This window comes from Pteropus medius, unplaced genomic scaffold (genome assembly GCF_902729225.1).
Source record: "Pteropus medius unplaced genomic scaffold, Ma_sr-lr_union100, whole genome shotgun sequence".
NCBI classification, from domain to species: domain Eukaryota; kingdom Metazoa; phylum Chordata; class Mammalia; order Chiroptera; family Pteropodidae; genus Pteropus; species Pteropus medius.
This window is the reverse complement of record NW_024350325.1, coordinates 2,771,293-2,793,565: the sequence shown is the minus strand read 5'-3', so window position 1 is coordinate 2,793,565 and position 22,273 is coordinate 2,771,293. Positions and strand designations below refer to the sequence as shown.

The 22,273-nt window shown below is 39.4% G+C and overlaps 1 protein-coding gene across 1 annotated transcript in view; it reads left to right on the top strand.

Moving 5' to 3' along the window:
• PDGFRL (platelet derived growth factor receptor like) overlaps positions 1-22,273 on the top strand; it is a 48,676-nt gene that overhangs the window by 21,441 nt on the left and 4,962 nt on the right. Inside the window, exons 3-4 of the mRNA XM_039839302.1 lie at positions 16,537-16,688; positions 20,749-21,042. Of these exons, the coding sequence (XP_039695236.1) occupies positions 16,537-16,688; positions 20,749-21,042 (446 nt within the window). The remainder of the gene's footprint in view (positions 1-16,536; positions 16,689-20,748; positions 21,043-22,273) is intronic.

The following is a 22,273-nucleotide window of genomic DNA, read 5'->3' as shown; positions in this document are numbered from 1 at the left end:
CACAAAACCTCCCCAGGGATTTCCAGGTGTAGTCAGCTTGGGGATCCACTGATCTAACTTGGACCCTACATTTTACAAATGATTAGGTTTGACCCACAGAGGCTAAGTGGCTTTCCTCAAGTGTGCACAGCTTTTAGTAAAAGTCACCTAGACTTGAACCTAATTCCCAGCACTACCCTAGTCTCAAGAAAGCAGTCTTTTTTTAGGTTTCTGATATTTGTCCAGAAGATTTACCATCTAAGTAACATCAGTATGAGTGAGCAACTGAAGAATGTTGGCAAGATGGGAGATTTGGGGATCTCTCTCTACTGTGAATTCATTGTACCAGGTGCAAATTGGGTCCAGACCATGGCCTCCGCATTCACTATTATAACTTGGCCATAATATACTCACTGGCTGTGTGCCAGCCAATTAGTAACCCACAGCTTGTTTCTCTAACAAGGGTGGTGGCAGCTTGCTCCATTGTCTTCTGTCACTCCTCTTCTGAGGGCCTATTCTTCTCCAGTGTGGCCATGAGCATCCTGCTAAGCAGAGCTGGGAGTTCTTATTTCTTGTGACCCACAGAGAAACACGGATGGGCTTACTCTACATAGTAAGATTTGAATTGCCAGAGATGTAATAATGTGAATTGTTAAATAACCCCTATACATCAGAATCATGTGTTTGCCAAGTTTGAAAGATGACCTTGTAAAAATAATGGGATGACAATGATTTACTTGTTATCTGTGTGAATTTCTTTATATGGTGAGTGCACATCCACTTAATTGTATCTTGCCATCACCCATAACTGGCTATGTGACCTTGAGTGAGTCACTTGATTTTTCTCTGTAAAATGAGAGATCCAACCAGATGATCTCTAAGTTCCCTTCTGGTTTTAAAATGACTCTTGGCACTTGTGCTTAATTCATGTTAGATGACATAGGTGTCAAGGAGTAAGAGCCTTTGGACAAGTTATTCAACTCAATTTCACTCTTTGAATTCTGTTCTCACAGTAACCTATAACTGCTGTCTATGTAACATTATGCCATGCAGAAGACAAGGGCTGATACAGGAAAGCATAAGACATGGTTCCTGCCTGGGAAAGGACCATTTCACTATAGAAATATAGTAGGGAGTTGAAAAGGTCACATTACCACAAAGCAACATAGGTGTGTGTGTGTGTATTTCTCATATTTGTGATAAAGGCATTAAGTTCAGGGTGTGAGAAGCTTAGATCCATGTGTATAGGGACAACCCCAATAGCACCTAACATTTGTGAGCACTTATTCTGTGCCAGAATCCTTCTAAGATTTTGTACATTTATTAACTAATTCTCATTACAACCCTAGAAGTTAGGGGCTATTATCCTCTCCATGACTCAGATGAGGAAACTGAGCACAATAAGATTAAGTAGCTTGTCCATGGTCATAGAGCCAGCAAGTGGTGGAGGCAGGATCTGAACTAAGGAAATCTGACTTCTGAGTGCATGCTCCTAACCACTAGTTTTACACCACCGAATGTAAAAGGTCTCCCTAAGGATAGAACTCTAAATAATAACCAGATAGAAAAAGAAGAGAACCTTTTGGAGGGAAAAAGATGACCAGAGGACTGGAGTGGAAATGAGCCTATGTGTCTGGGATCAGTGAGGACTTTGGATGGAGAGGAGGGTCCCTATGCAGGTTTTGAGAGACACAAGAATCTTGAATTCCAGGCAAAGATGGCCACATTCAATTCTGTGCACGCTGGGAGCGGCTCATATTGTAAAGATAGAGGTAATAATAAAATGGTTTTTAGAAAAGTATATCTGACAGTTTTGTAGAGCTTTTGAAGGGAAGAGAGGAAACATTTTCTAGAAAGATTGATTTGTTGCCTGATAGAATGTAAGAAATTGAACAGAGATGGATGGTCAAAGAGTCAGCCTGGGTGACAGGTAGAGCTATGGCTTCATTAAAACAAAACAAAACAAAAAAACAAAACAGAAAAAGAAAAACGGAATCAAGAATGGGACCCAGGTGAGAGGATCTGGAGGCTGAATGAAATCGGGAGCCCGAGAGGCCAGGGTTAAGCCCCAGGAAGCTGGCACAGCCTGGGCAGGCCACATGCACAAGGGGAACAGAGCAGGGTGTAAGAATGGTCACATTGGACTCCTGATTAATTTTTACATTCCAATTTGCTATATTTTTATTAATCAGAGTAAAATAATATACTGGTTTTTTTTTAGGTCTCCAAAGGAATTCCTCCTGATTCTGCTTTTGGAAGTCCCTATTCTAAAAAAGTGACATGATATAAAACTCACCTCCAGAATTTTAAAGCCCAAATGAGCCATCCATAAGTGCATATTTACAGAGCATCTGTTCTGTAGTTTTGTAGATAGTTTAACTTGTTTTGCTTTTATTACAGCTTCTATTTTCTTATTACAAAATAACGCTCACTTCATTTAGAAAGTTAGAAACCATAGATAAGTAAAAATAAAGAAGTAACCGAATATCCCAAGATACAGTGTAGAGTCTTCCAGTTTTATTTTTATATATAAAAAATTGTACAAAATATACAAACTCTTCTATTATTACTTTTCCCTAATGTACCATATTTTCGATGTTATAACTGTAATACCATAGTATGTTTAACTAAATTTCTATTGTTGCAATCTTAGATCATTCCCCTCCCCCGCTTTTTTTGCTACGGTCATTGCTACAGTAAACATCTAGGTAGCAATGATTTATTCCTACAAGTGGAATTGTTGGGCCACAGACACGTACATCTTACAGCTGTTATTCTAGGAAGCCTTTACTGTTTGTTTAACCTCTGGTTTATGAGGCTTGTTTTGGCTTGTGGTATCAAAGGGATACCCACATCTCAATGTCTTAGAACCTAGAAAATTTCTGAAGCAGTAAGAGTCACTTTTCCTTTGTAAAGAAGCCAGATGGGTTGGCAAGGGGGGGCAACAAGAAGGAATGACGTTAACAGGCTGGGAGATGTGGAACGAGAAGAGACGGGGATCATTCCAGTACAGTGGTCAGAGTCTGTGGTTAGTGTTTAAGAAAGACCTGGAACAATGAGGGAGATACTGGCAGAGCTGGAGGGACATCGCATATGTGAAAACATTGCAATGCCTATTACAACTTCTTTTTAAATAAGAAGAAGAATCCGATATAAGTCACTGTAGTAGAAAAGACCTGAGTCATATTTCACATACATTAACATAAACTATTGTTGAAATAGAAATATATTGTAAGGGTTTTGAGTAGGTCGTTGGATAGTCCTCAAACGCGGAGAGAGGGAAAGGGGGAGGGACAAGGAGAGAGAGAGTTCAGCTTAATTCCTGATATTAATTCTATATTCACTTAGAAGTTTCTCAGTTTGTATATTTGTTTCTTTACTAGTTTCTCATACATATTTCTTTTCATCTTTTTTGAAATTATAAATGGTGGAGCTTTGATATGTTTTACAGAGCTGTCTGTTTCTCACGACCTGTAATCTGTTGATATGGCTCTATTCCCAGCATGTCATGGAGCAATTATTTTCAAAAACATTTTTAAAAGGAGGTTTAGTGTAAACATAGACCTGTACAAATCCTTGAAACATGGACAAGAAAATGCATGAATCTTTATCTCCCTTGATGCTTGGCACAGTTCCTTGCATGTGGTAGAAGCTAAATAATTTATTAATGTAAAATAAATATTGAATAAGGATATTTGATTGCATCTTTTTACCTTACTCCTTACATTTCTGTTTTATGCAGCCAGAGGCATCACAGAGTCCCCAAGGCAGGATATCTGGAATGATATATAGTTTAACGACCCTCGGAATTTACTTAAACTGACCTTCAACTTCTGTGGCTCCAACACTTTCTTGCGAAAGTTACCTAACCTCAGTTTACTCACCTGTAACATGAGAATAAGAATAGTACCCATCTCACAGGGCTGTTATGAGGATGAAATCGGTCAAAATATGTAACGGGCTTAAAACAGTGCTTACTTAACACATATTAAGCAGTACTTAAGTTTTGGTTATTATTACTAGTTTTACCATCACAATCTCATGGGTACTTTCAGTTAAACAGTGCTTAATAACTGGTTGTTTTCTTGCCTTGTTTCCTTCAATTACTTACTGAGTGGTTTATTGTCCCATTTAAATAAAAAATGGGGTACCATCAATAATATTGAGCTAATATAATTAGATCTTCCATGTTATTTGTGAGGCGGGGGGAGGCTGACTACATTTAACAGGATTTGCAAGCTAGCTAGAGGTACCAGCTCTCAGTCCAAATTCCTTCAGTTCATTTCATTTTGATAGGAAGGAAATCCACATCCTTTTTATTTACATTCATAACCTGAGTCTATGTGACACTAGATTAGAAGCTCTACCACTTATAGTTGGGAGACTGAGTCACAGTGTCCTCAGCGGTAAAAGGCAGAAAAAGTACCTCTACCCCAATGTTTTGAGAATAAAAGAAGACCATCATCAGAACAATCTAAAATATATCAAGCACTTTCTCTGTGTCAGGCACAGTTCTAAGCCATGAACTTATTTGAAGAGTTTAGTGCAATGCCCAGCACTCTGTGTTAGCTGTTACTGCTATTGTTAACTACAAGTCGAAGAGGGAGGTGTAGCCAGACAGCGGAAGCTGTGAGCCCTACTTAAGGATTCTGACGGTCATGGCGGAGCTGGGATTTGGACTCCGTCAATGTGGCTCCAAAGTCCAAGATCTTATGCCTCATTTGACTACTGCCTTTCACCACAGTCCTTTGCCCAACTGAGTTCCAAACTCTGTTATGCACAAAACCGGTCTTTTGTCTCCTTTCAAGTGATCTTCCCTTGGAATGCATGCCCCTATTTTGTGCATGTTGAAATCGTTCCTTTCTTCTAAGACTGTCTCGGTCTGGAAGCTTTTCCTGATTACCCTCCTCAGAATTCCCATGGCACTATGTTTAAGGGAACTTGAGAGGAGGGAACACTTGACCTCTTTAGACAGTGCATCCCTCCTTCTCTGTTCTAGAACCTCCCACTTAATTTGCACTTACTCAGTATTAATGGAATTAATGACTATCTTCTAACCCAGGGCTCACCTCCTGCCCTTGGCTTGTGGAGTCTGAGAGAAGAACAGGAGCATGGACCCCACTGTCATTACCTAGTCATTGCCCCAGGTAAAATACACAGTGGTCCCTAACTTTGGGAACTATCAGCCCCCTCCTTTATGCCATCCCATGAGATAGGCCCCCTTCAAAAAGGAGTATGCTGGGCAACATGCAGGAAGCTTTGGGCCTCTGCAGATGGGAGTGGAATGGACTCTGTGTTTGTCAAGGCCGTGAGAGTTCATTGGAAGAGATACACATGCACACACAAACACACAGTCCTAAATGTTGAACAAATGCTATTTGAAACCTGGGCTTGTCTATCACTGAGCTTACTGTGGATCAGGTGTGAAAGTGCTAGTTCAAAAGAAAAAGGTCTTAGGTGAGCTGATGTACTGAGATGTTCAGAGCTACTTCCAATTAATGCAAATTCTGCTTATCTTAATTATATTTTTGGGAGAGCATTTTATTGCAGCATCACCTTTTGCTCCACCAGACTTCACATGCCCTACTTCTTTCAGCCCCGGAGACTGGTTAAGGGGTTCTAAGAGAAGGTGTAGGTCTTTGGATGAAGCATCTCTGTACAGCACTCTGCAGAGTTCAGTGAATTCTTGTCTTCATTTCATGGTGCAGACTCTTCCCTCAGAGGCCTTAGGTCATAGTCTAGCTCCTTGGGTAGCCTCCCGGACTGTGTGAGACCATTAGTAGAAAAGGACAGTTAAATCCAAGCATTTAAACTGTAATCCTGCTAAATAATTTGTTTCCTGTTTTATATTGTTTGCATATGAGAGGGGGTGGAAAAGTCCAGAAATGTTTTCCAGTGCATTTCCTTCCTTCCGCCCCCAATCCTGCTAAAGATACAGCATGCAGATTTCATGGTGGTGGTAAGGTTATTCCCAAGTGCTAAATTTTTATGTGTCCAATTCCTTTCCTGGTAGAAATGGCATCTTCTACTTTCTATTATTACAGTACTAGCAAAAACTGGGCCCAGAGAAAGTGCTCAATAACTTCATTGGTTACCTGCTGATTTTGTACCCCAGTTTTGAGCTCTGCCCGGAATGTGGCCAAGACACATGGTTCAACTGGGCAGAGAACTTCACTTCCATTTTCTCTCTACCTTTCCGTTTTTTATCTGCTAAAATCCAGCTCTGTCTTCACAACTGAAATTGCTGTTTTGGTGGTTGCCAAACACTTTCATTCTACCAAATGGAGAGAGAGAGAAAAGGAGGGACAGAGGGACGGAAGTACGGAAGAAGAGAAGGAGAGAGAGAGAGAGAGATAGAGAGAGAGGTCACGAATCCCTCTTAGAGTCATCAATGGTTTCGAGCATCAATTTCTTGAATCGCCTTGATGATTCCCTTTCCTGATTCTTCCTCTCTCTTCTATTTACCTCTTATTTTCCTTCTGGCCCCCTAGTTTGGCTCTAGATTTTGTTCTCAATCTTCTCTTCTCCATTGCTTTTTCTTGACTCCATTCATACATTTAGCTTCCACTAAGTAAATGACTCCTCAAATACAAATCTACTGGTTTATCTCCTCTGTGCCAGGCCTCTATTTCCAACTGCCCATAGGACATCCACACTTAAATGATCCACATTTGGTCACAAATTTAAAATCTCCAATAGTGAACCTATTCTTTTGCCTACTTCAATCTCCTTTCTCTTCTCCACAATTTCATTTTAGTCAGTTAAAACATCATTCTTTTCTACAGAAATATAAACTGAATGGTCTCTCTTTCTTCTACCTCTTATACCCAGCCTGTCATAAATTTTCCCCAAGACAACACGCCTTGAATTTGCCTGCATTCCGTGCCATCACCCAGCCCGGCCCCAGCACTTGCTGTGCATCGTAGTAACAGCCTCTCAGCCCCTCCCACTTCCTCCCGTCTCCCTACTCCTGTTCTCGTCACTCTTGCCCTGGCTATGGTGGGCCTGTGACTTCCCACCTCCTAAACTGAGGGTGGTCCCTGCTGCCTGGTGAGTGGACCATATACCCCTCTTACTGTTCTCAAGCACCTGTCCCATGACTCCCAGCTCCCTCTGTCTCCTGTAATTAATGGATTAAATCCCCGAATCATTACTGAGTGAGTGCCTTTTACTCACCATGCACTGGGGCCATAGCAGTGAACAGAGCAGACCAGGCCCCTCCCAGCACTCGTGGGGATGGAGCTTCCTGCATAGGGGAGCCCACTGTCTCTCAGCCCCTTTGCTGTCTGCCCCCATCCACCGCCACTGTTGAAGTCCAGTTTGTCTCACCACCTCCTCCTCAAAGCTCAATCTCTTTAACCCACAGTGATAGATCCGTTTTCATAATTCCTATTGGTCTTATTATGGGCACTCCTTTCGTTATTCTGATTTTTTTCATGTATATTAGTTTTAATTGCTAACTGAATTGTAATATATCATTGAGGTCCAGAGACTTTTATTTGTGGTGCTAACTATTCCCAAAATTGGGTGTGTATTATTTGTCATTGTTGTAGTAATACTCATAATAACTTCTAATCTGCAGTTATATATAATTAAGGTATAATTGGGATAATGCAATGAACTAAGCATGGCATGAAGTGCTTTATATTTTCTTATCTAATGAGCGAGTATTCAGTACCATCTTAACTGACTTAAGTAACTGACTCAGTGTTCACCAGCTGTGGGTCTCAGAGAAGTAACTTCTGCCGAGACTCAGTTTCTCACCAGCAATACTGGGAGCTGGATGTCTGCTTTTCAAGATTTTTTCCAGTTCCAACCCTTGATTCAATTCAATTTTTTGTCCACTTGTTTCTAGGGACTTTTTACTGTGTACTCTGCACTGATTTATTGCTTAGGGAATATAAAAAAAAAATATGGCACAGTCTCTGTCCTCAAAGTTTTTACCATCCATTGTAATAACAGGAAGCCAAGGGTGCCCAAGAGGTAGACAACAAGGGAGGCAACCACGTCACTAGGAGAAGGCAGGGAGATTCCTGAGAGCTGATTCTAATTAGAAGCTTCCCGAAGGAGGAGAGATTTCCGTTCAGCTGAAAGAAGGCAGTTGACCGAGTGGGAGTAAAGAGGCAGCTCTTTGCGGAGCCGGTGAGCAAAGCAGCTATTCAGCAGTGAACCAGAACAGGCTGTGTTTAAAATCAACCAACCAGACATTTTGCTGCGTGCTAAATTTAAAGTGGTGACCATATTGATGTTGCTGCAACACACAATTGGAGACATTCCACTATATCTGGAAAGTGTGTGGATTTCTGAGGGGTAACGTTTATGGATATTTGAGATGCATCCTCAGATTAAAACTCTTTATTTTGGCATTGCTCACGTTGAGCCACGGGAGAGCATCTGTCCCAGAAATGATACATCTGGATTCCTGACACAATGTAATACAATTAATTACAATGACAATCGGCTAATATTAGTGTTTACTAATAATAAATATGACTCTCCTCATTTCAAAATGGAAAAACGAGAAAAGTAGAAATAATAGGATGAAGCAGAGGAGAGATGTGAAGGCCCAAAGGCTCAAAATACTTTACCAGAGATGGGCCGCAAAATTGGGGCTCAGCATCTTAGCAACCAATGCATTTTTCCCCGAAAGAGAAGTCGATTTTTTTTCTCATTTTTTATAAGCTTTTAATTTTAGAAAAAATTCCTATTTACAGAATTATTGCACAGATATAGTACAGAGAATTCCTGATACCATATGCCCAGTTCCCATATTATTCACATCTTACATTAGTATAGTACATATGACACAGTTAATAAACCAATATTGATATCTTAAATCAAATTCATAATTCACATTTTTTACCTAAATTTTCTTTAAAAAATTTTAAAAATTAGTTGACATATTAGTTTCAGGTGTACAAAATAGTGATTAGACATTTATATAACTTATGAAGCAATCACTCCCAAAAAGTCTAGTACCCACTTGACACCATATGTATTTATTAGGATATTATTTTCTATATTTCCTATGCTGTACTTTATACCCCTGTGACTGTTTTTATAACTGGCAATTTCTACATGTTAATTTTGTCCCCTTTTTCATCCACCCTCCGAACACCCCTCTCATCTGGCAACCATCAAAATGTTCTCTATACCTATGAGTTCTGTTTTTTTTTATTCATTTATTTCATTTTATAGATTCCACATATAAGTGAAATCATGATATTTGTCTTTCTCTGTTTGACTTATTTCATTTAGCGTAATACCATTTAGGTCAATCCATATTGTCACAGTGGCAGAATTTCATTCTTCTTTACAGCTGAGTAATATTCCATTTTGTATATGCACCACCTCTTCTTTATCCATTCATTTATTGATGGACACTTAGGTTGCTTCCATATGTTGGCTATTGTAAATAATGCGGCAACAAACATAGAGGTGCATATATATATTTGAATTAGTGTTTTAGATTTCTTTGGATAAGTACCCAGAACTGGGATTCTTGGGTCACAGGGTAATTCTATTTTTAATTTTTTGAGGAACCTCCATATTTTTTTCTATAGTGGCTACACCAACTTGTAATCCCACCAAAAGTGCACAATATTCCTTTTTTCCACATCCTCACTAACACTTGTTTATTGATTTATTGGTGATAGCCATTCTGACAGGTGTGAGGTGATATTTCATTGTGGTTTTAATTTGCATTTCCCTGATGATTTTTGATGTTGAGCATCTTTTCATGTGTCTACTGGCCATCTGTATGTCCTCTTTGGAGAAAAGTCTTTTCAGGACCTCTGCCCATTTTTAAATCAGATTGTTTGTTTCTTTGGTGTTTAAGTTCCTTATATATTTTGGATATTAACCCTTTAGTGGATGTGTCATTGGCAAATATCTTCTCCCATTCAGTACATTGTCTTTTTGTTTTGTTGATGGTTTCCTTTGCTCTGCAAAATCTTTTTAGTTTGATGTAGTTCTATTTGTTTGTTTTCTCTTTTGTTTCCCAAGGATACGTATCCAAAAAAATACTACAAAGAGCGACATCAAAGAGTTTACTGTTTATATTTTCTTCTAAGAGTTTTATGGTTTAGGGTTTTAATACCCTAAATGTATTAATGCCCTAAATGTATTAAGTCTTTAATACATTTTGAGTTTATTTGTATATATAGTGTAAGAAACGGATCCAGTTTCCTTTTTTTTTTTTTGCACATATCTGTCCAGTTTTCCCAACACCATTTATTAAAGAGACTGTCTTTATACTCCATTGTATATTCTTGCTTTCTTTGTCATAGATTAATTGACCACACAGCCGTGGGTTTATTTTGGGACTCTCTATTCTGTTCCATTGATCTGTGTCTTTTTATGCCAATACTATGATGTTTTGAATACTATCACTATGTAGTATAGTTTGATATCAGGTAGTGGGATGCCTCCAACTTTGTTCTTTCTCAAAATTGCTTTGGATACTTGTGGTTTTTTGTGGTTCCATATAAATTTTAGGCTGATTTTTTCTAGTTCTGTGAAAAATACTATTGGTATTTTGATAGGGATTGCATTGAATCTGTAGATGGCTTGGGTGGTATAAACATTTCAATGATGTTAATTCTTGCTATCTAAGAGCATAGTATTGCTTTTCATTATTTGTATCTTCCTCGGTTTCTTTTTTCAATGTCTTATAGTTTTCTGAGTACAGGTCTTTTATCTCCTTGATTATATTTATTCATAAGTATTTTATTCTTTTTGATGCAATTGAAAATTAGATTGTTTTAATTTCTCTTTCCAATGTTCATTATCCATGAATAAAAATGCAATGAATTTCTAAATATTGATTTTGTATCCTGCTGCTTTACTGAATTCATTTATTCTAATAACTTTTTTGGTTTAATCTGTAGGGTTCTCTGTGTAGTATCATGTCATCTGCAAATAATGGTAGTTTTACTTCTTCCTTTCCAATTTAGATTTTTTTTTAAATTTCTTTGTCTTGTCTGATTTTTGTGGCTAGGACTTCCAATACTATGCTAAATAAAAGTGATGTCTTGTTTATAATCTTAAAGAAAAAGTTTTCAGCTTTTCACCATTGAGTAGGATGTTAGCTGTGGGTTTATCATGTATGGCATTTATTATGTTGAGGTATTTTCCCTGTATCTCCACTATGCTGAGAGTTTTTATCATAAATATTGAATTTTGTCAAGTGCTTTTTCTACATCTATTGATATGACCATATGATTTTTATCCTTCATTTTGTTTATGTTGTGCACCATGTTAATTGATTTGTGGCTATTGAACCAGCCTTGCATCCTGGGAATAAATCTCACCTGATCATGATATATAATCTTTTTAATGTATTGCTGAATTTAGTTTGCTAATATTTCGTTGATGATTTTTGCATCTATGTTCATCAGGCAAATTGGCCTATAATTTTCTTTTTTATATTGTCTTTGTCTGGTTTTGGTATCAGGGTAATGTTGGCCTCATAATAGTATGAGAAGGGTAGGTATTAATTCTTTGAATGTTTAGTAAAATTCACCTGTGAAGACATCTGGTCCAGGACTTTAGTTCGTTGGGAGTTTTTTTTATTACCAATTCAATTTCATTAGTAGTTATTAGTCTGTTCAAATTTTTCTATTTCTTCCTGATTCAGTTTTGGAAGATTATATGTTTTTAGGAATTTATTCATTTCTTCCAGGTTGTCCAATTTGTTGGCATATACATGTTCATAGTATGTCTTTACAATTCTTTGTATTTCTATGATGTCAGTTGTCATGTCTCCTCTTTCACTTCTAATTTTATTTGGGCCCTCTTTATTTTTCATGATGAGTCTGGCTAAAGTTTTATCAGTTGTATCTTTTCATAGAAACTGCTCTTGGTTTCATCGATCTTTTCTATTTTTTTTTTAGACTGTTTTTGTTAATTTCCACTCTGATCTTTATTATTATCTTCTCAATTTGGGCTTCGTTTTCTTCTTTTTCTGGTTCCTTTAGGTATAAGATTAAATTGTTTGAGAATTTTCTTGTTTCTTGAAGTAGGCCTGTATTGGTATAAATATCCCTCTTAGAACTGCTTTGTCTGTGTCTTATACATTTAGGGTTGTTCTGTTTTCATTTTCATTTGTCTCAAGGTATCTTTTGATTTCTCTCTGATCTCATTGGTAACCCATTCATTTTAGTAGCTTGCTATTTAGTTTCCATGTGTTTGTGTTTCTCAGTTTTCTTGTAATTGATTTCTAGTTTTGCACTTTTGTGATAGAAGAAGACGCTTGATATAACTTCAGTCTTCTTAAATTTATTGAGACTTATTTTGTGGCCTAACATATATATGGTCTGTAATGGAAATATTCCATATGCACTTGAAAAGAATGTATATTCTCCTGCTTTTGGGTAAAATGTCCTAAAAATATCAGTTATGTCCATCTGGTCTAATGTGTCCCTTAAGGCCACTGTTTTTCTTTTTGATTTTCTGTCTGGCTGATCTAACCATTGAAGTCAATGGGGTTTAAAGTCCCCTGGTAATACTGTATTACTATTGATCTCTCCCTTATGTCTGTGAATACTTGCTGTATGTATTTAGGTGTTCCTACATAGATGTTTATAAAAGTTATATCCTCTTATTAAGTTGAATCTTTTATCATTACGAAATGCCCTTTTTTGTTTCTTGTTACAGCTCTTGTTTTAAAGTTATTTTGTCTGATATAAGTATTGCTGCCTCAGCTTTTTTGTTTCTATTTGCATAAAATGTCTTTTTCATCCCATTACTGAAAGTTTGTGTCTTTTGACCTAAAGTGGGTTTCTTGTAGGCAGCATGTGTACAGGTCTTGTTTTTTGTTTTTTTTTTTTAAATCCATTTAGACTTTCTATCAGAACATTTAGTCCATTTACATTTAAAATAATTTTTGATGGATATGCAGTTATTGACATTTTATTGTGTTCTGATTGTTTTGAGTTCTTCATTCCTTTCTTATCCTCTTGTTCTCTTGTTTGTTGATGACTTTCTATAATGTTGTGTTTTTATTTTGTTCTTCTTGTTTCTTGTATATTTCTTATAGATTTTCAATTTGTGGTTACCAAGTGTTTAACATCTTTACCAAGCTATGTTTCTAGCAGTCTATAAGCTGATGGTCACTTAAGTTTAAACACATTCTAAAATCACTACAGTTTATACTCACTCCATTCCAAGTTTATGTTTTTATCATTATTTTTTACTTCTTTTGCATGTGTGTGTTTGTATCCCTTAATTGTTGTTGTAATTATTCCTACTTTTACCTTTTAACCTTTGTCCTACCTTTAGTTGATCCACTGCTTTTACTAAGTGTTTGTCTTTGTCAGTGAGATTTTTTTCTTTCCCATATTTTCTTATTCATATTTTTTATCTTTTCTACTTAAAGAACCCCCTTTAATAGTTCTTGTAGTACTAGTTCAGTGATGATGTATTCCTTTAACTTTTTCATGTATGGGAAGCTCTTTATTGCTCCTTCAATTCTAAATGATAGCCTTGTTGGGTAGAGCAATCTTGGTTGTAGGTCTTTGCTTTTTATCACTTTGAATATTTTGTGCCGCTCTCTTCTGGCCTGCAGAATTTCTGTTAAAAAATCAGCTGATAAAAGAAAAAAAAAATTAGCTGATAACATTATGAAAACTCCCTTGTAGGTAACTAATTGCTTTCTCTTGCTACTTTTAAGATTCTCTCTTTGTCTTTAACCTTTATCATTTTTATTACGTTGTGTCTTGGTTTGAGCCTCTTTAGATTCATCTTGCTTGGGACTCTCTGTGCTTTCTGGACTTATATGCCTATTGCCTTTGCCAGGTTAGGAAAGTTTTTAGTCATTACATTTTTTAGATTCCTTTTTCTTTTTGTTCTTATGATTGAGTGTTTTCTGCTGCCTTGTCTTCCAGACCACTGATCCAATCTTCTGCTTCTAACTGCTATTGATTCTCTCTAATGTATTCCTCATTGCAGTTATTGTATTGTTCATTTCTGATTGGCTCTCTTTTGTGGTGCTATCTGCGTTGAATTTCTCACAAAGTCTTAAGTTTATCGAGCGTTCTTATAACCAGTGTTTTGAACTCTGTACTGATAGATTGCTTATCTCCATTTAATTTAGTTCTTTCTCTGGAATTTTGTCCTGTTCTTTCATTTAGGTCGTTTCTTTGTCTCTTCATTTGGCTGCCTCCGTGTGTTTGTTACTATGTATTAGGTAGATCTTCTAGATCCCAGTCTCGACAGAGTGGCCTTATGTAGTAGGTGTCCTGTGGAGCCCAGTAGCACAGTCTCCCTGTTCACCTGAGCTGGGTGCTCCACGGGTGTCCCTTGTGTGGGTTATGAGTGCTCTCCTGTTGTAGTTGAACCTTGATTGCTGTTGAAACATCAGTAGGTTGGAGTGACCCTCAGGCTGACTGACTGCAAAGGCTGGCCATGGCTACAGTAAAGAAACTGTCTTGTGGGGGATGGACCCCATAGAGTGGGAGTCACTTTAGCAAGGCTCCGGTGTCAGCCAAATCCACTCTCTGCCATTTCTGGAAGTGGTTGAGTAGTGCTTTGGTGGGGTCTGATGCTGGCCACTTGGGAGGGGCTTCAGTGCAGGCCAAGGTCATCTGCCATTAGTGATCTACAGTTGTTTGCCACTTATGTTGGGCTCGGAGGTGCTTGGGAGAGGCTAGGCTGAGGTGAACTGAGGCTGGCTGCCACTAGTGCCAGGCTTGGAACCCTTTGGTAGGCACCACTGTGTGAGCTGAGGCCAGCTGCCATTTGTGTTGGGCTTGTGGCCACTTAGCTGTAGTTACATTCCAAGACAACCCTGATTGCAGCTTATGACAAGCTTTGGACCACCCAATGGGATTTGCAAAGCAAGTTGAAACCAGTTGCCACTTGTGGCAGGTTTGGGGCTGCTTGGCAAGAGGTATAGGGCACGCTGAGGCCAGCTGCTGCTTGTTTGGGGATTGTGGAAGTTTGATAATTTTAGGAAAATCTGCAGCATGAGCCAAGGAAGGCCACTTGTGTGGAAAGGCACTGGAAGCAACTAGTTGGGTGGGGGATCAGGGAATCTCTAGGGCAGAACTAATGGTGTTAGCCAGGTTGATGGAGAACTCAAATTTGGTGTCTACCTGCTGGCTGGGTCAAGGAAAGGCTTAACAAGGGAGCAATGGTGCCTTCCAGAACTTCCATCCCCGGAAAGAACTGCCCTGCCCCCTGCTCCTGCAGCCCTCGCTCTGAAGTTAGTCATTTCAGCTCCTCCCCATATGTCCCTGGTGGTTTTCGAGCTGCTGCCCCTGCACTGGAGCCCAGAGCAAGTGAGTCTTGGAGTGAATGAGTCTGACTCTGCCCCTGCAGAGGACTGCCTGGGACTTCAGTAGCCATCTATCTCACTCAAATGTAATCCCTACTGTTTTTCACAGCCAAATGCTATGGAGATGACTCTTCTTGGCACTGGTGCCTGGGCTGGGGAGCCCAGTGTGGGATTGGGACTCCTCACTCATCAGAGGGGCCCTCCACAGCCTGATTCTTAATCACCAAACTGTGGGTATGAGACCTCCCTTTTCCATGTCTCCACCCCTCCTATCAGTCTCATCCTGGCTGCTGCTTATAGTCTTACTTATAGGACTTCTGTTCAGCTAGACTGCTGGTGGTTCTCAATGATTGTTGTTTTGTAATTTTGATGTGGTTGTGGGAAGGGGAGAGCACAGCATTTATCTATTCCACCATCTTGATTGGAGGTCTAAAGAGAAGTTTTTATTTGTGTATGTGTGTGTTACTTATATATTTAGTTTTTTAATTAATTTCTTGGAGTGACATTGGTTATTAACATTATATAATTTTGAGATGTATAAATTAGATGATCACCACCTAATTTCTTCAGTTACCACATATTTGACCCCCTTTACTCACTTTGCCCTCTCCCCACCCACCTCTTCCCTCTGATAACCACCATTCTGTTGTCTGTCTCTGAGTTTATTTTCATTTGTTTTGTTAGTTCGTTACTTTTTGTTTTATATTCCACATATGAGTGACATCATGGGTTTTTGACATTTTCCATTTGACTGACTTTACTTATAATCTTGAGAGTATTATGCTGATTTTATTTTTAATAATGTTTGTTATTCTAAGCTTATATTTGGAGATTTATCTTTATTAATGAAAGATTTTTGTACACTGGATAACGCTGGGTTATTTCATTCATATTAAGTGTTGTTTCAGTGAACTCATTAGAAACAACAGCTGAAAGCAAAACACCTGCTCGAGGCTTTTTAGCTGAGTTTCTGTGGCTGCATTGCAATGTACCAGTGATTTTACTTAAGGAAACCCCAGTTCCAAGGTTGAAGAGCATTTCCTCTATTCAGAAAATGTAATTGTCATTTTTAAATTTTCTTTTAGGAAAGGCTTCTTCTCTCTGCTTTCCCCATCCCCCACTTTTTTCCCAAATACACACTTTTATTAGTTTATGCCATCTGAGAGAGGGCACTCTGCCTCAACCCACTGGGGCATTTATCTCTGAAAACAATGGGGCAGAGAGTGATGGCAGCAAGGCCCCGGCCCAGGAGTGTGACGTGGCTTTGCTTCTGTTGACAGTGTGAAGCAGAATGAGCGCTATGGCCAACTGACCCTGGTCAACTCCACTGCGGCTGACACTGGAGAGTTCAGCTGCTGGGGGCAGCTCTGCAATGGCTACATCTGCAGGAAGGACGAGGCTAAAATGGGCTCCACCTACATCTTTTTTACAGGTAAAATGTTTGCTGCATTAGTGGAACTCTTCGACCTTCTGGACTTGGCCCATATTAAAAGTTCCCCCTGGGTGCTGAAATCAAATAAGGACAATCAGAGCACCCACTCAGTGCCAGGCTCTGGGCTCAATGCTTTACATCAATTATTTTATATAAGTCTCACAGCAACCCTTCAGAGTAAGTACTAATATTGGTTCCATTTTTTTTTTCCAATGGGAAAATTGAGGTTTAGAGAGATTAAATAAGTCCTTAAGATCATCCCGCAAGTAAGTGGCTATATCAAGATTTGAACACAGAACTGCCTGATTCCAGAGTTTGTACCTACATTGTTCAATATGGTAGCCACTAGACTCATTTGACTATTTAAAATTTGAATGGGAATTAATTAAAATTAAAAACTCAGCTTCTCAGTGACACTTGTCATGTTTCAAGTGCTCCAGTGCCAAGTACAGCTAAGTGGCTATCCTATTGGACACTGCTGACAGAAGATCATCATTGCAGAAAGCTCTCTTAGACAGCATTGTCATAGACATTTAGTCATATGTTCTCAGAACTTGTAATGACCTCCTCTGGGACCTCTGTAGTCATAGGATGCCTGGCTGAAGACCTCCTTGTATTTGTTCTTATGACTACTGTAAGCTGGAGTGTTGGTGGCAGAATTCCTTACGATCTTGGCCTTTGTGGCTCTAGTCCCAATCTCTGAGCCTAAGTGAGGTGCCTGAAAAGGTGCAGGGCAGAGTGAACTCTTCTCGTCCCCTTCAGCGGTAGGTAAGTTTTTGCCAGGTGGAATTGCACCTGGAGAAATAGACATTGCAGAGTAGCTTGCCAGCCTCCTTCCTCTGCAGAACTTTCCAAACTGAAGTTTGGGGGATGACATTCTCCAACAAGGCTCGGAGGTCAGGAACAGCTTTCAGGAATCTTACAAATGTCACCCCCTGGTGCTGCTGTTGTCTAAGGCATTTCACGTGAAGCCAGAATGTTTTCTGAGTGTCTGAACAGGGGCTTTCAGAAGATTTGTCTATATTACAAATCCATCTACCTTTCAGATCAAAGTGATTTAGGCCCATGACTCAAGTGATCTTATGCCCTGGCCATTAATAAATGCTTTAGCAATGTCTCATATATAATCCCTTCCTACACAAACTGCTCCTCTCTGGCAAGCAGATGGATTAGCAGAGCACTCTGCAATCCTGGAGGTTCATATATCTCATTTCATTTCCACAATACCCCTGGGAACTAAGTAAAAACTGCTTCGTTATCTCTATTGTAAAAATAATGATGCTGATTCTGAGACTCAAAGGGCAAGGTGACTTGTTCAGTGTTTCATGACTTATAGTAGCATAGTAAGGAGTCAAACCCTGTTTTTCTGACCCAGGATCCAATGTTCTGACTGCCCTAACCCATTTCTAAGACAAGGTGAATGATAGCTGGGCAGACAGAAGACACTAGCTAGCATAACTGCTGTTGTCAGGAAAATTGCTAACAGTTGTTCATAGGTAATCCCTCTGATCCTCATTCTGGAATGTGCTATGCAGAATGCTCACATGCCCTTAGTGTCGTACCACGCTGGGGAGCGGCAGTGGGAAAGGCCACTAGGTAAGACTAACAAGAGCCTGTTGTTTTGGATGAGGACTGATAACGTATTTCAATTTGCAGAATGAGGATTCTTTGTCACAGTGAGCACTGTTGTGTCTTCCCAAAATATTGGTTTTTGAACTCAGATTTTGAAGTGAAGACCTCATTTGAGCAGAATGTCCTTTTAGAGATATGGAGTTTTGGAGGCAAGTCTTCATCTTATAAAAGCTCCTTTCAAAGGAATGCCCCCAAATTAATATTTATTTCAACTTTCAAGAAACCTAGCCCCAAAAGGGATGTGACCTAATGTGTCATATCATTTTCTTACTCCTCAACACCAAGAGTCCATTTGGATTTTGGGTATAGGGTTTAGCATTTTGTCTTTTCAGGCCTGGGTGGATTTGCAAATCCAAGATGGGCTCTTTTGGGAGCTGAGCTTTCTGCTGCTGGCTCTGGATTCCTTCAGAACATACGGTTTTTCGCTACCCACACAGAGATACGTCTGGCATTCAATATGTTTGTATGTTTCCTAGACTTTGATTGCAAACACTGTGAAGCTTCTTTTTCACTGTTGTTAATTTGTGCCGTTTTTGATTAAGCAACTGTCACACATTACATTTAATATTTTCCCAGGAGGTACTCAATAATTTTTTTCCTCTTTTTATTAAAGTATAACATATAAAGAAAAACACACAAGTCATAATTATACAGCTCAATAAATTATCCTCAAGCGAACTCACACAGGTAACTAGCACCCAGATCAAAGAGGAGAACATTACGGGCAGTAAGCAAGAGGCTCGGGCTCCAGTTTTTATATGTAGTAAATCCACATTAATGAGCACTTTTATGGAGTTTGCTATAATTTTAATTTTAATTTCCATGCGTTTAGTTTTCTTAAAGTAATGTTTGTCAGCTACTCAAGTCAATACAAACATATTTGCAGGGGGCATATGTAATCTATAATTTCTTAAATGAATGTCAATGCACTTTTTTTGGTAGATGGAATCTACTGGTTATCAATGTATTCCTTCTGTTTGTTAAAGCAATTGGTGCAGTCACTTCTTTCAAAGCATGTGCTATAGTACAAGTAACACATTTTTGTGTTCTAAAATTCAGATTGTTATTCTACCAGTTTTACTCATTGGCTCAGTTTCCTCTATAAAATCTTACTGTAAATTTCTTAAATGCTTTGCTAAAATATATCTTTAATACTATCTTCTGTGGATTCTTCTCTTTACATGTGGGGATGTGGAAGCACAGAGGGATTCAGTGACACAACCAAGGCCATGAAGATTTACTCTTTGTGAACACAGGGCTATTAGGTACAATGACAAAGGTGCCCCTAAGCCTGAAAGTCAATTTATTGTGAAGTGGCATGAATCACTTGGATTGATATAAAGACTTGCAAAAAATAGAGACTCGCTGAGCTGTGACATACTCTTTCTTGATCTCAGTCAGAGCCAGAGGGATGAGCTCCATGTTAGTGAACTTGCACTCATCGCCAGAGAGATCTTGGCCCATGAAGACATTTGATGATGTGTTCAGGAGTTCTGTCCCCAACCTAAACCATCACATGTGGTTTATATGGCACAAAGAAGGGTAGTTAAGGACAAAGCCAAGAATAATTGGTTGTTTCAGGAACCTTGCAAGAAAACCGTGGGAAACGATTTAACAAATGTTGGAATGTGATTAAGTTAAACAATATCTCTTAGAAATTACTATAATATTCTCTCATAGAATAGAAAATGAAGGATTCGATGTGCCATACCAAAAAAAAAAGAAAAAAGAAACCTAGAGTTGTTTGACTGTATTAAGGAAAGTGGGTAAACCAGATGTCATTTAGGTAAGATAAAAATATTATCACCTAAATCTTAAAGAATATGCAGAGTGATTTCAGAGGAAACAGGAGGAGTGTAAGGAACTAGCTGAAGGTCCCCAGTCTGGTAGCAGCCAGGCCGAGCTCAGTCAGAACCTGAGACTAGCGAGTTCTTCATCCATCTCTACTCAATTTCCTTTCCATTGACGTTGGCAGGGATGAGGCCCCCTGGGCTGTGAGGACAGGGTAAGGATGCCTGCGCCCTCACTGGGCTGGACCTCTCAGAGAAACACTGCTGTGCTGGGAAACCCCTCCCAACAGGCAGTTACTAAGCATAGGCTACGGGGCTAATTTCCCCAGAGACAGCAGACTGTTTACAGGTTTTAAAACTACTCTTAACATAAGGAAATCAGTCTTCCTCTGAGCTTTCTCAGTGGGTAATCCTTAGTCAAACCAAGACCCATTTTGCTTCCTTTAAAGAGGTGGGAAGAAATATCCTTCTTCTAAAAAAGGCAAGTTATTAAAAACAGCTTTTTCTATTCATAAACACTTAGTATTCTGAATATATTGCCAGTCCTCTCTCATCTTTTTGCTCCAAAACCAAGAATCTATAAAGCGTTCTTACATCGTTTCTGCAGAATAAATAAGCCTGTGTCTTTTTCTTTACAGAGAAAGGAGAACTCTTTGTACCTTCTCCCAGTTACTTTGATATTGTCTACTTGAACCCGGACAGACAGGCTGTGGTTCCTTGTCGAGTGACAGTCCTGTCAGCCAAAGTCACACTCCATAGGGAGTTCCCAGCCAAGGAAATCCCAGCCAATGGAACAGACATTGTTTATGACATGAAGAGAGGTTTCGTGTATCTGCAACCTCATTCTGACCACCAGGGGGTGGTCTACTGCAAGGCGGAGGCTGGGGGCAAGTCTCAGATCTCTGTCAAGTACCAACTTCTCTATGCAGAAGGTAAGCCTGCTTCCTACCAGTGCCTAGATTTTAGTTGCTTCCAGCTGGTCAATATCAGGTATTGCCGTTCCAAAATATGGATGGAAATTAGAGGGCACAGAATGCTGTTCTTAAAGGCTCCTTTATTACACTGCTATTTCTAGAATATTCCATTTGTTCGTGACCACGACCCAACACCCTTCAACTCCCTTGTCTCTAAATCTGTCTGTCATTCACTCTGGTTTGACTCGGTATGACTGATTGGCAGTTCTCCAAAACCTCTTCTTAGAACATTCTCTCAAATGAGAACATCCTCTTTATTTTAACCAAAATCTGCTATCAGGGCACCATCCCTTCCCCATCTCAGGGTCAGGAGGGTGGGGCAGACGTCCTTGCACCCATTCCTACTTCCCGATTCTTATTCTCTCGCCCTCTCTCAGGAACTTCTGCTCCTCAGACTCACGGCTACCAGACTGAGGCCTGTGACTGTACCAGCTTTCACCTTTTCTCATGGGCTCGTTTTCTTCTTCGTCACTATTTTATGAGTGACAACGTTCGTTTGGAACCCACAGGCCTGGTTCGCTGACTGCTTTATCCATCCCACCTCAGACACCCCTTCCTCAGGCACAACTTTAAATATGCCGATGGCTACAACTGCTATGACTTAGGAGTCACTGAGTTAGCACTCCAACTCCAACCACAGCCTCGTACCTTCCCAGATTGTTCGGTGACTCCTTCTGCACCGATCCTCACTTCTACCCTCTACTCTCCACATTCCACAGTGCTCTGCTTAGAGTCTGTGGAGTTCAAAAAAGAGTTCAGGGCACTGGCTTCAGTGCTCTCTGCCAGTGCCCTGAACTCTTTGCCCTTCTGTACTCTCCTTTCCCCCCGTCCAGGAAAACACGACCCTAAATGAACAGAACTACACCCTTGAGGACAGCTGAGAAATCCCACGGGTGGGTAAATTCATTCTCTTCCAATTGGCCTCACTACCCGCTTCTTGATAGAACTGAAATATGCTCAAATCTCTCCGTTAACAGGGAATTTTTTTTTTTAACATAACCATTTCAGTGAGCAGTTCCATTTCAGTGGCTTCATACATGAAATACTTTTTTGTTTAGGAACTTGCCATCAATCCTGCCACCTTTTCTAAGGATAATGAGGTCCATTCGTGATATCTCAGTCCAATTCCACATCCAACGAGCACTTTGAGTTAGTAAGACGGTTCGTTTAAAATCTTAAACCCCACATT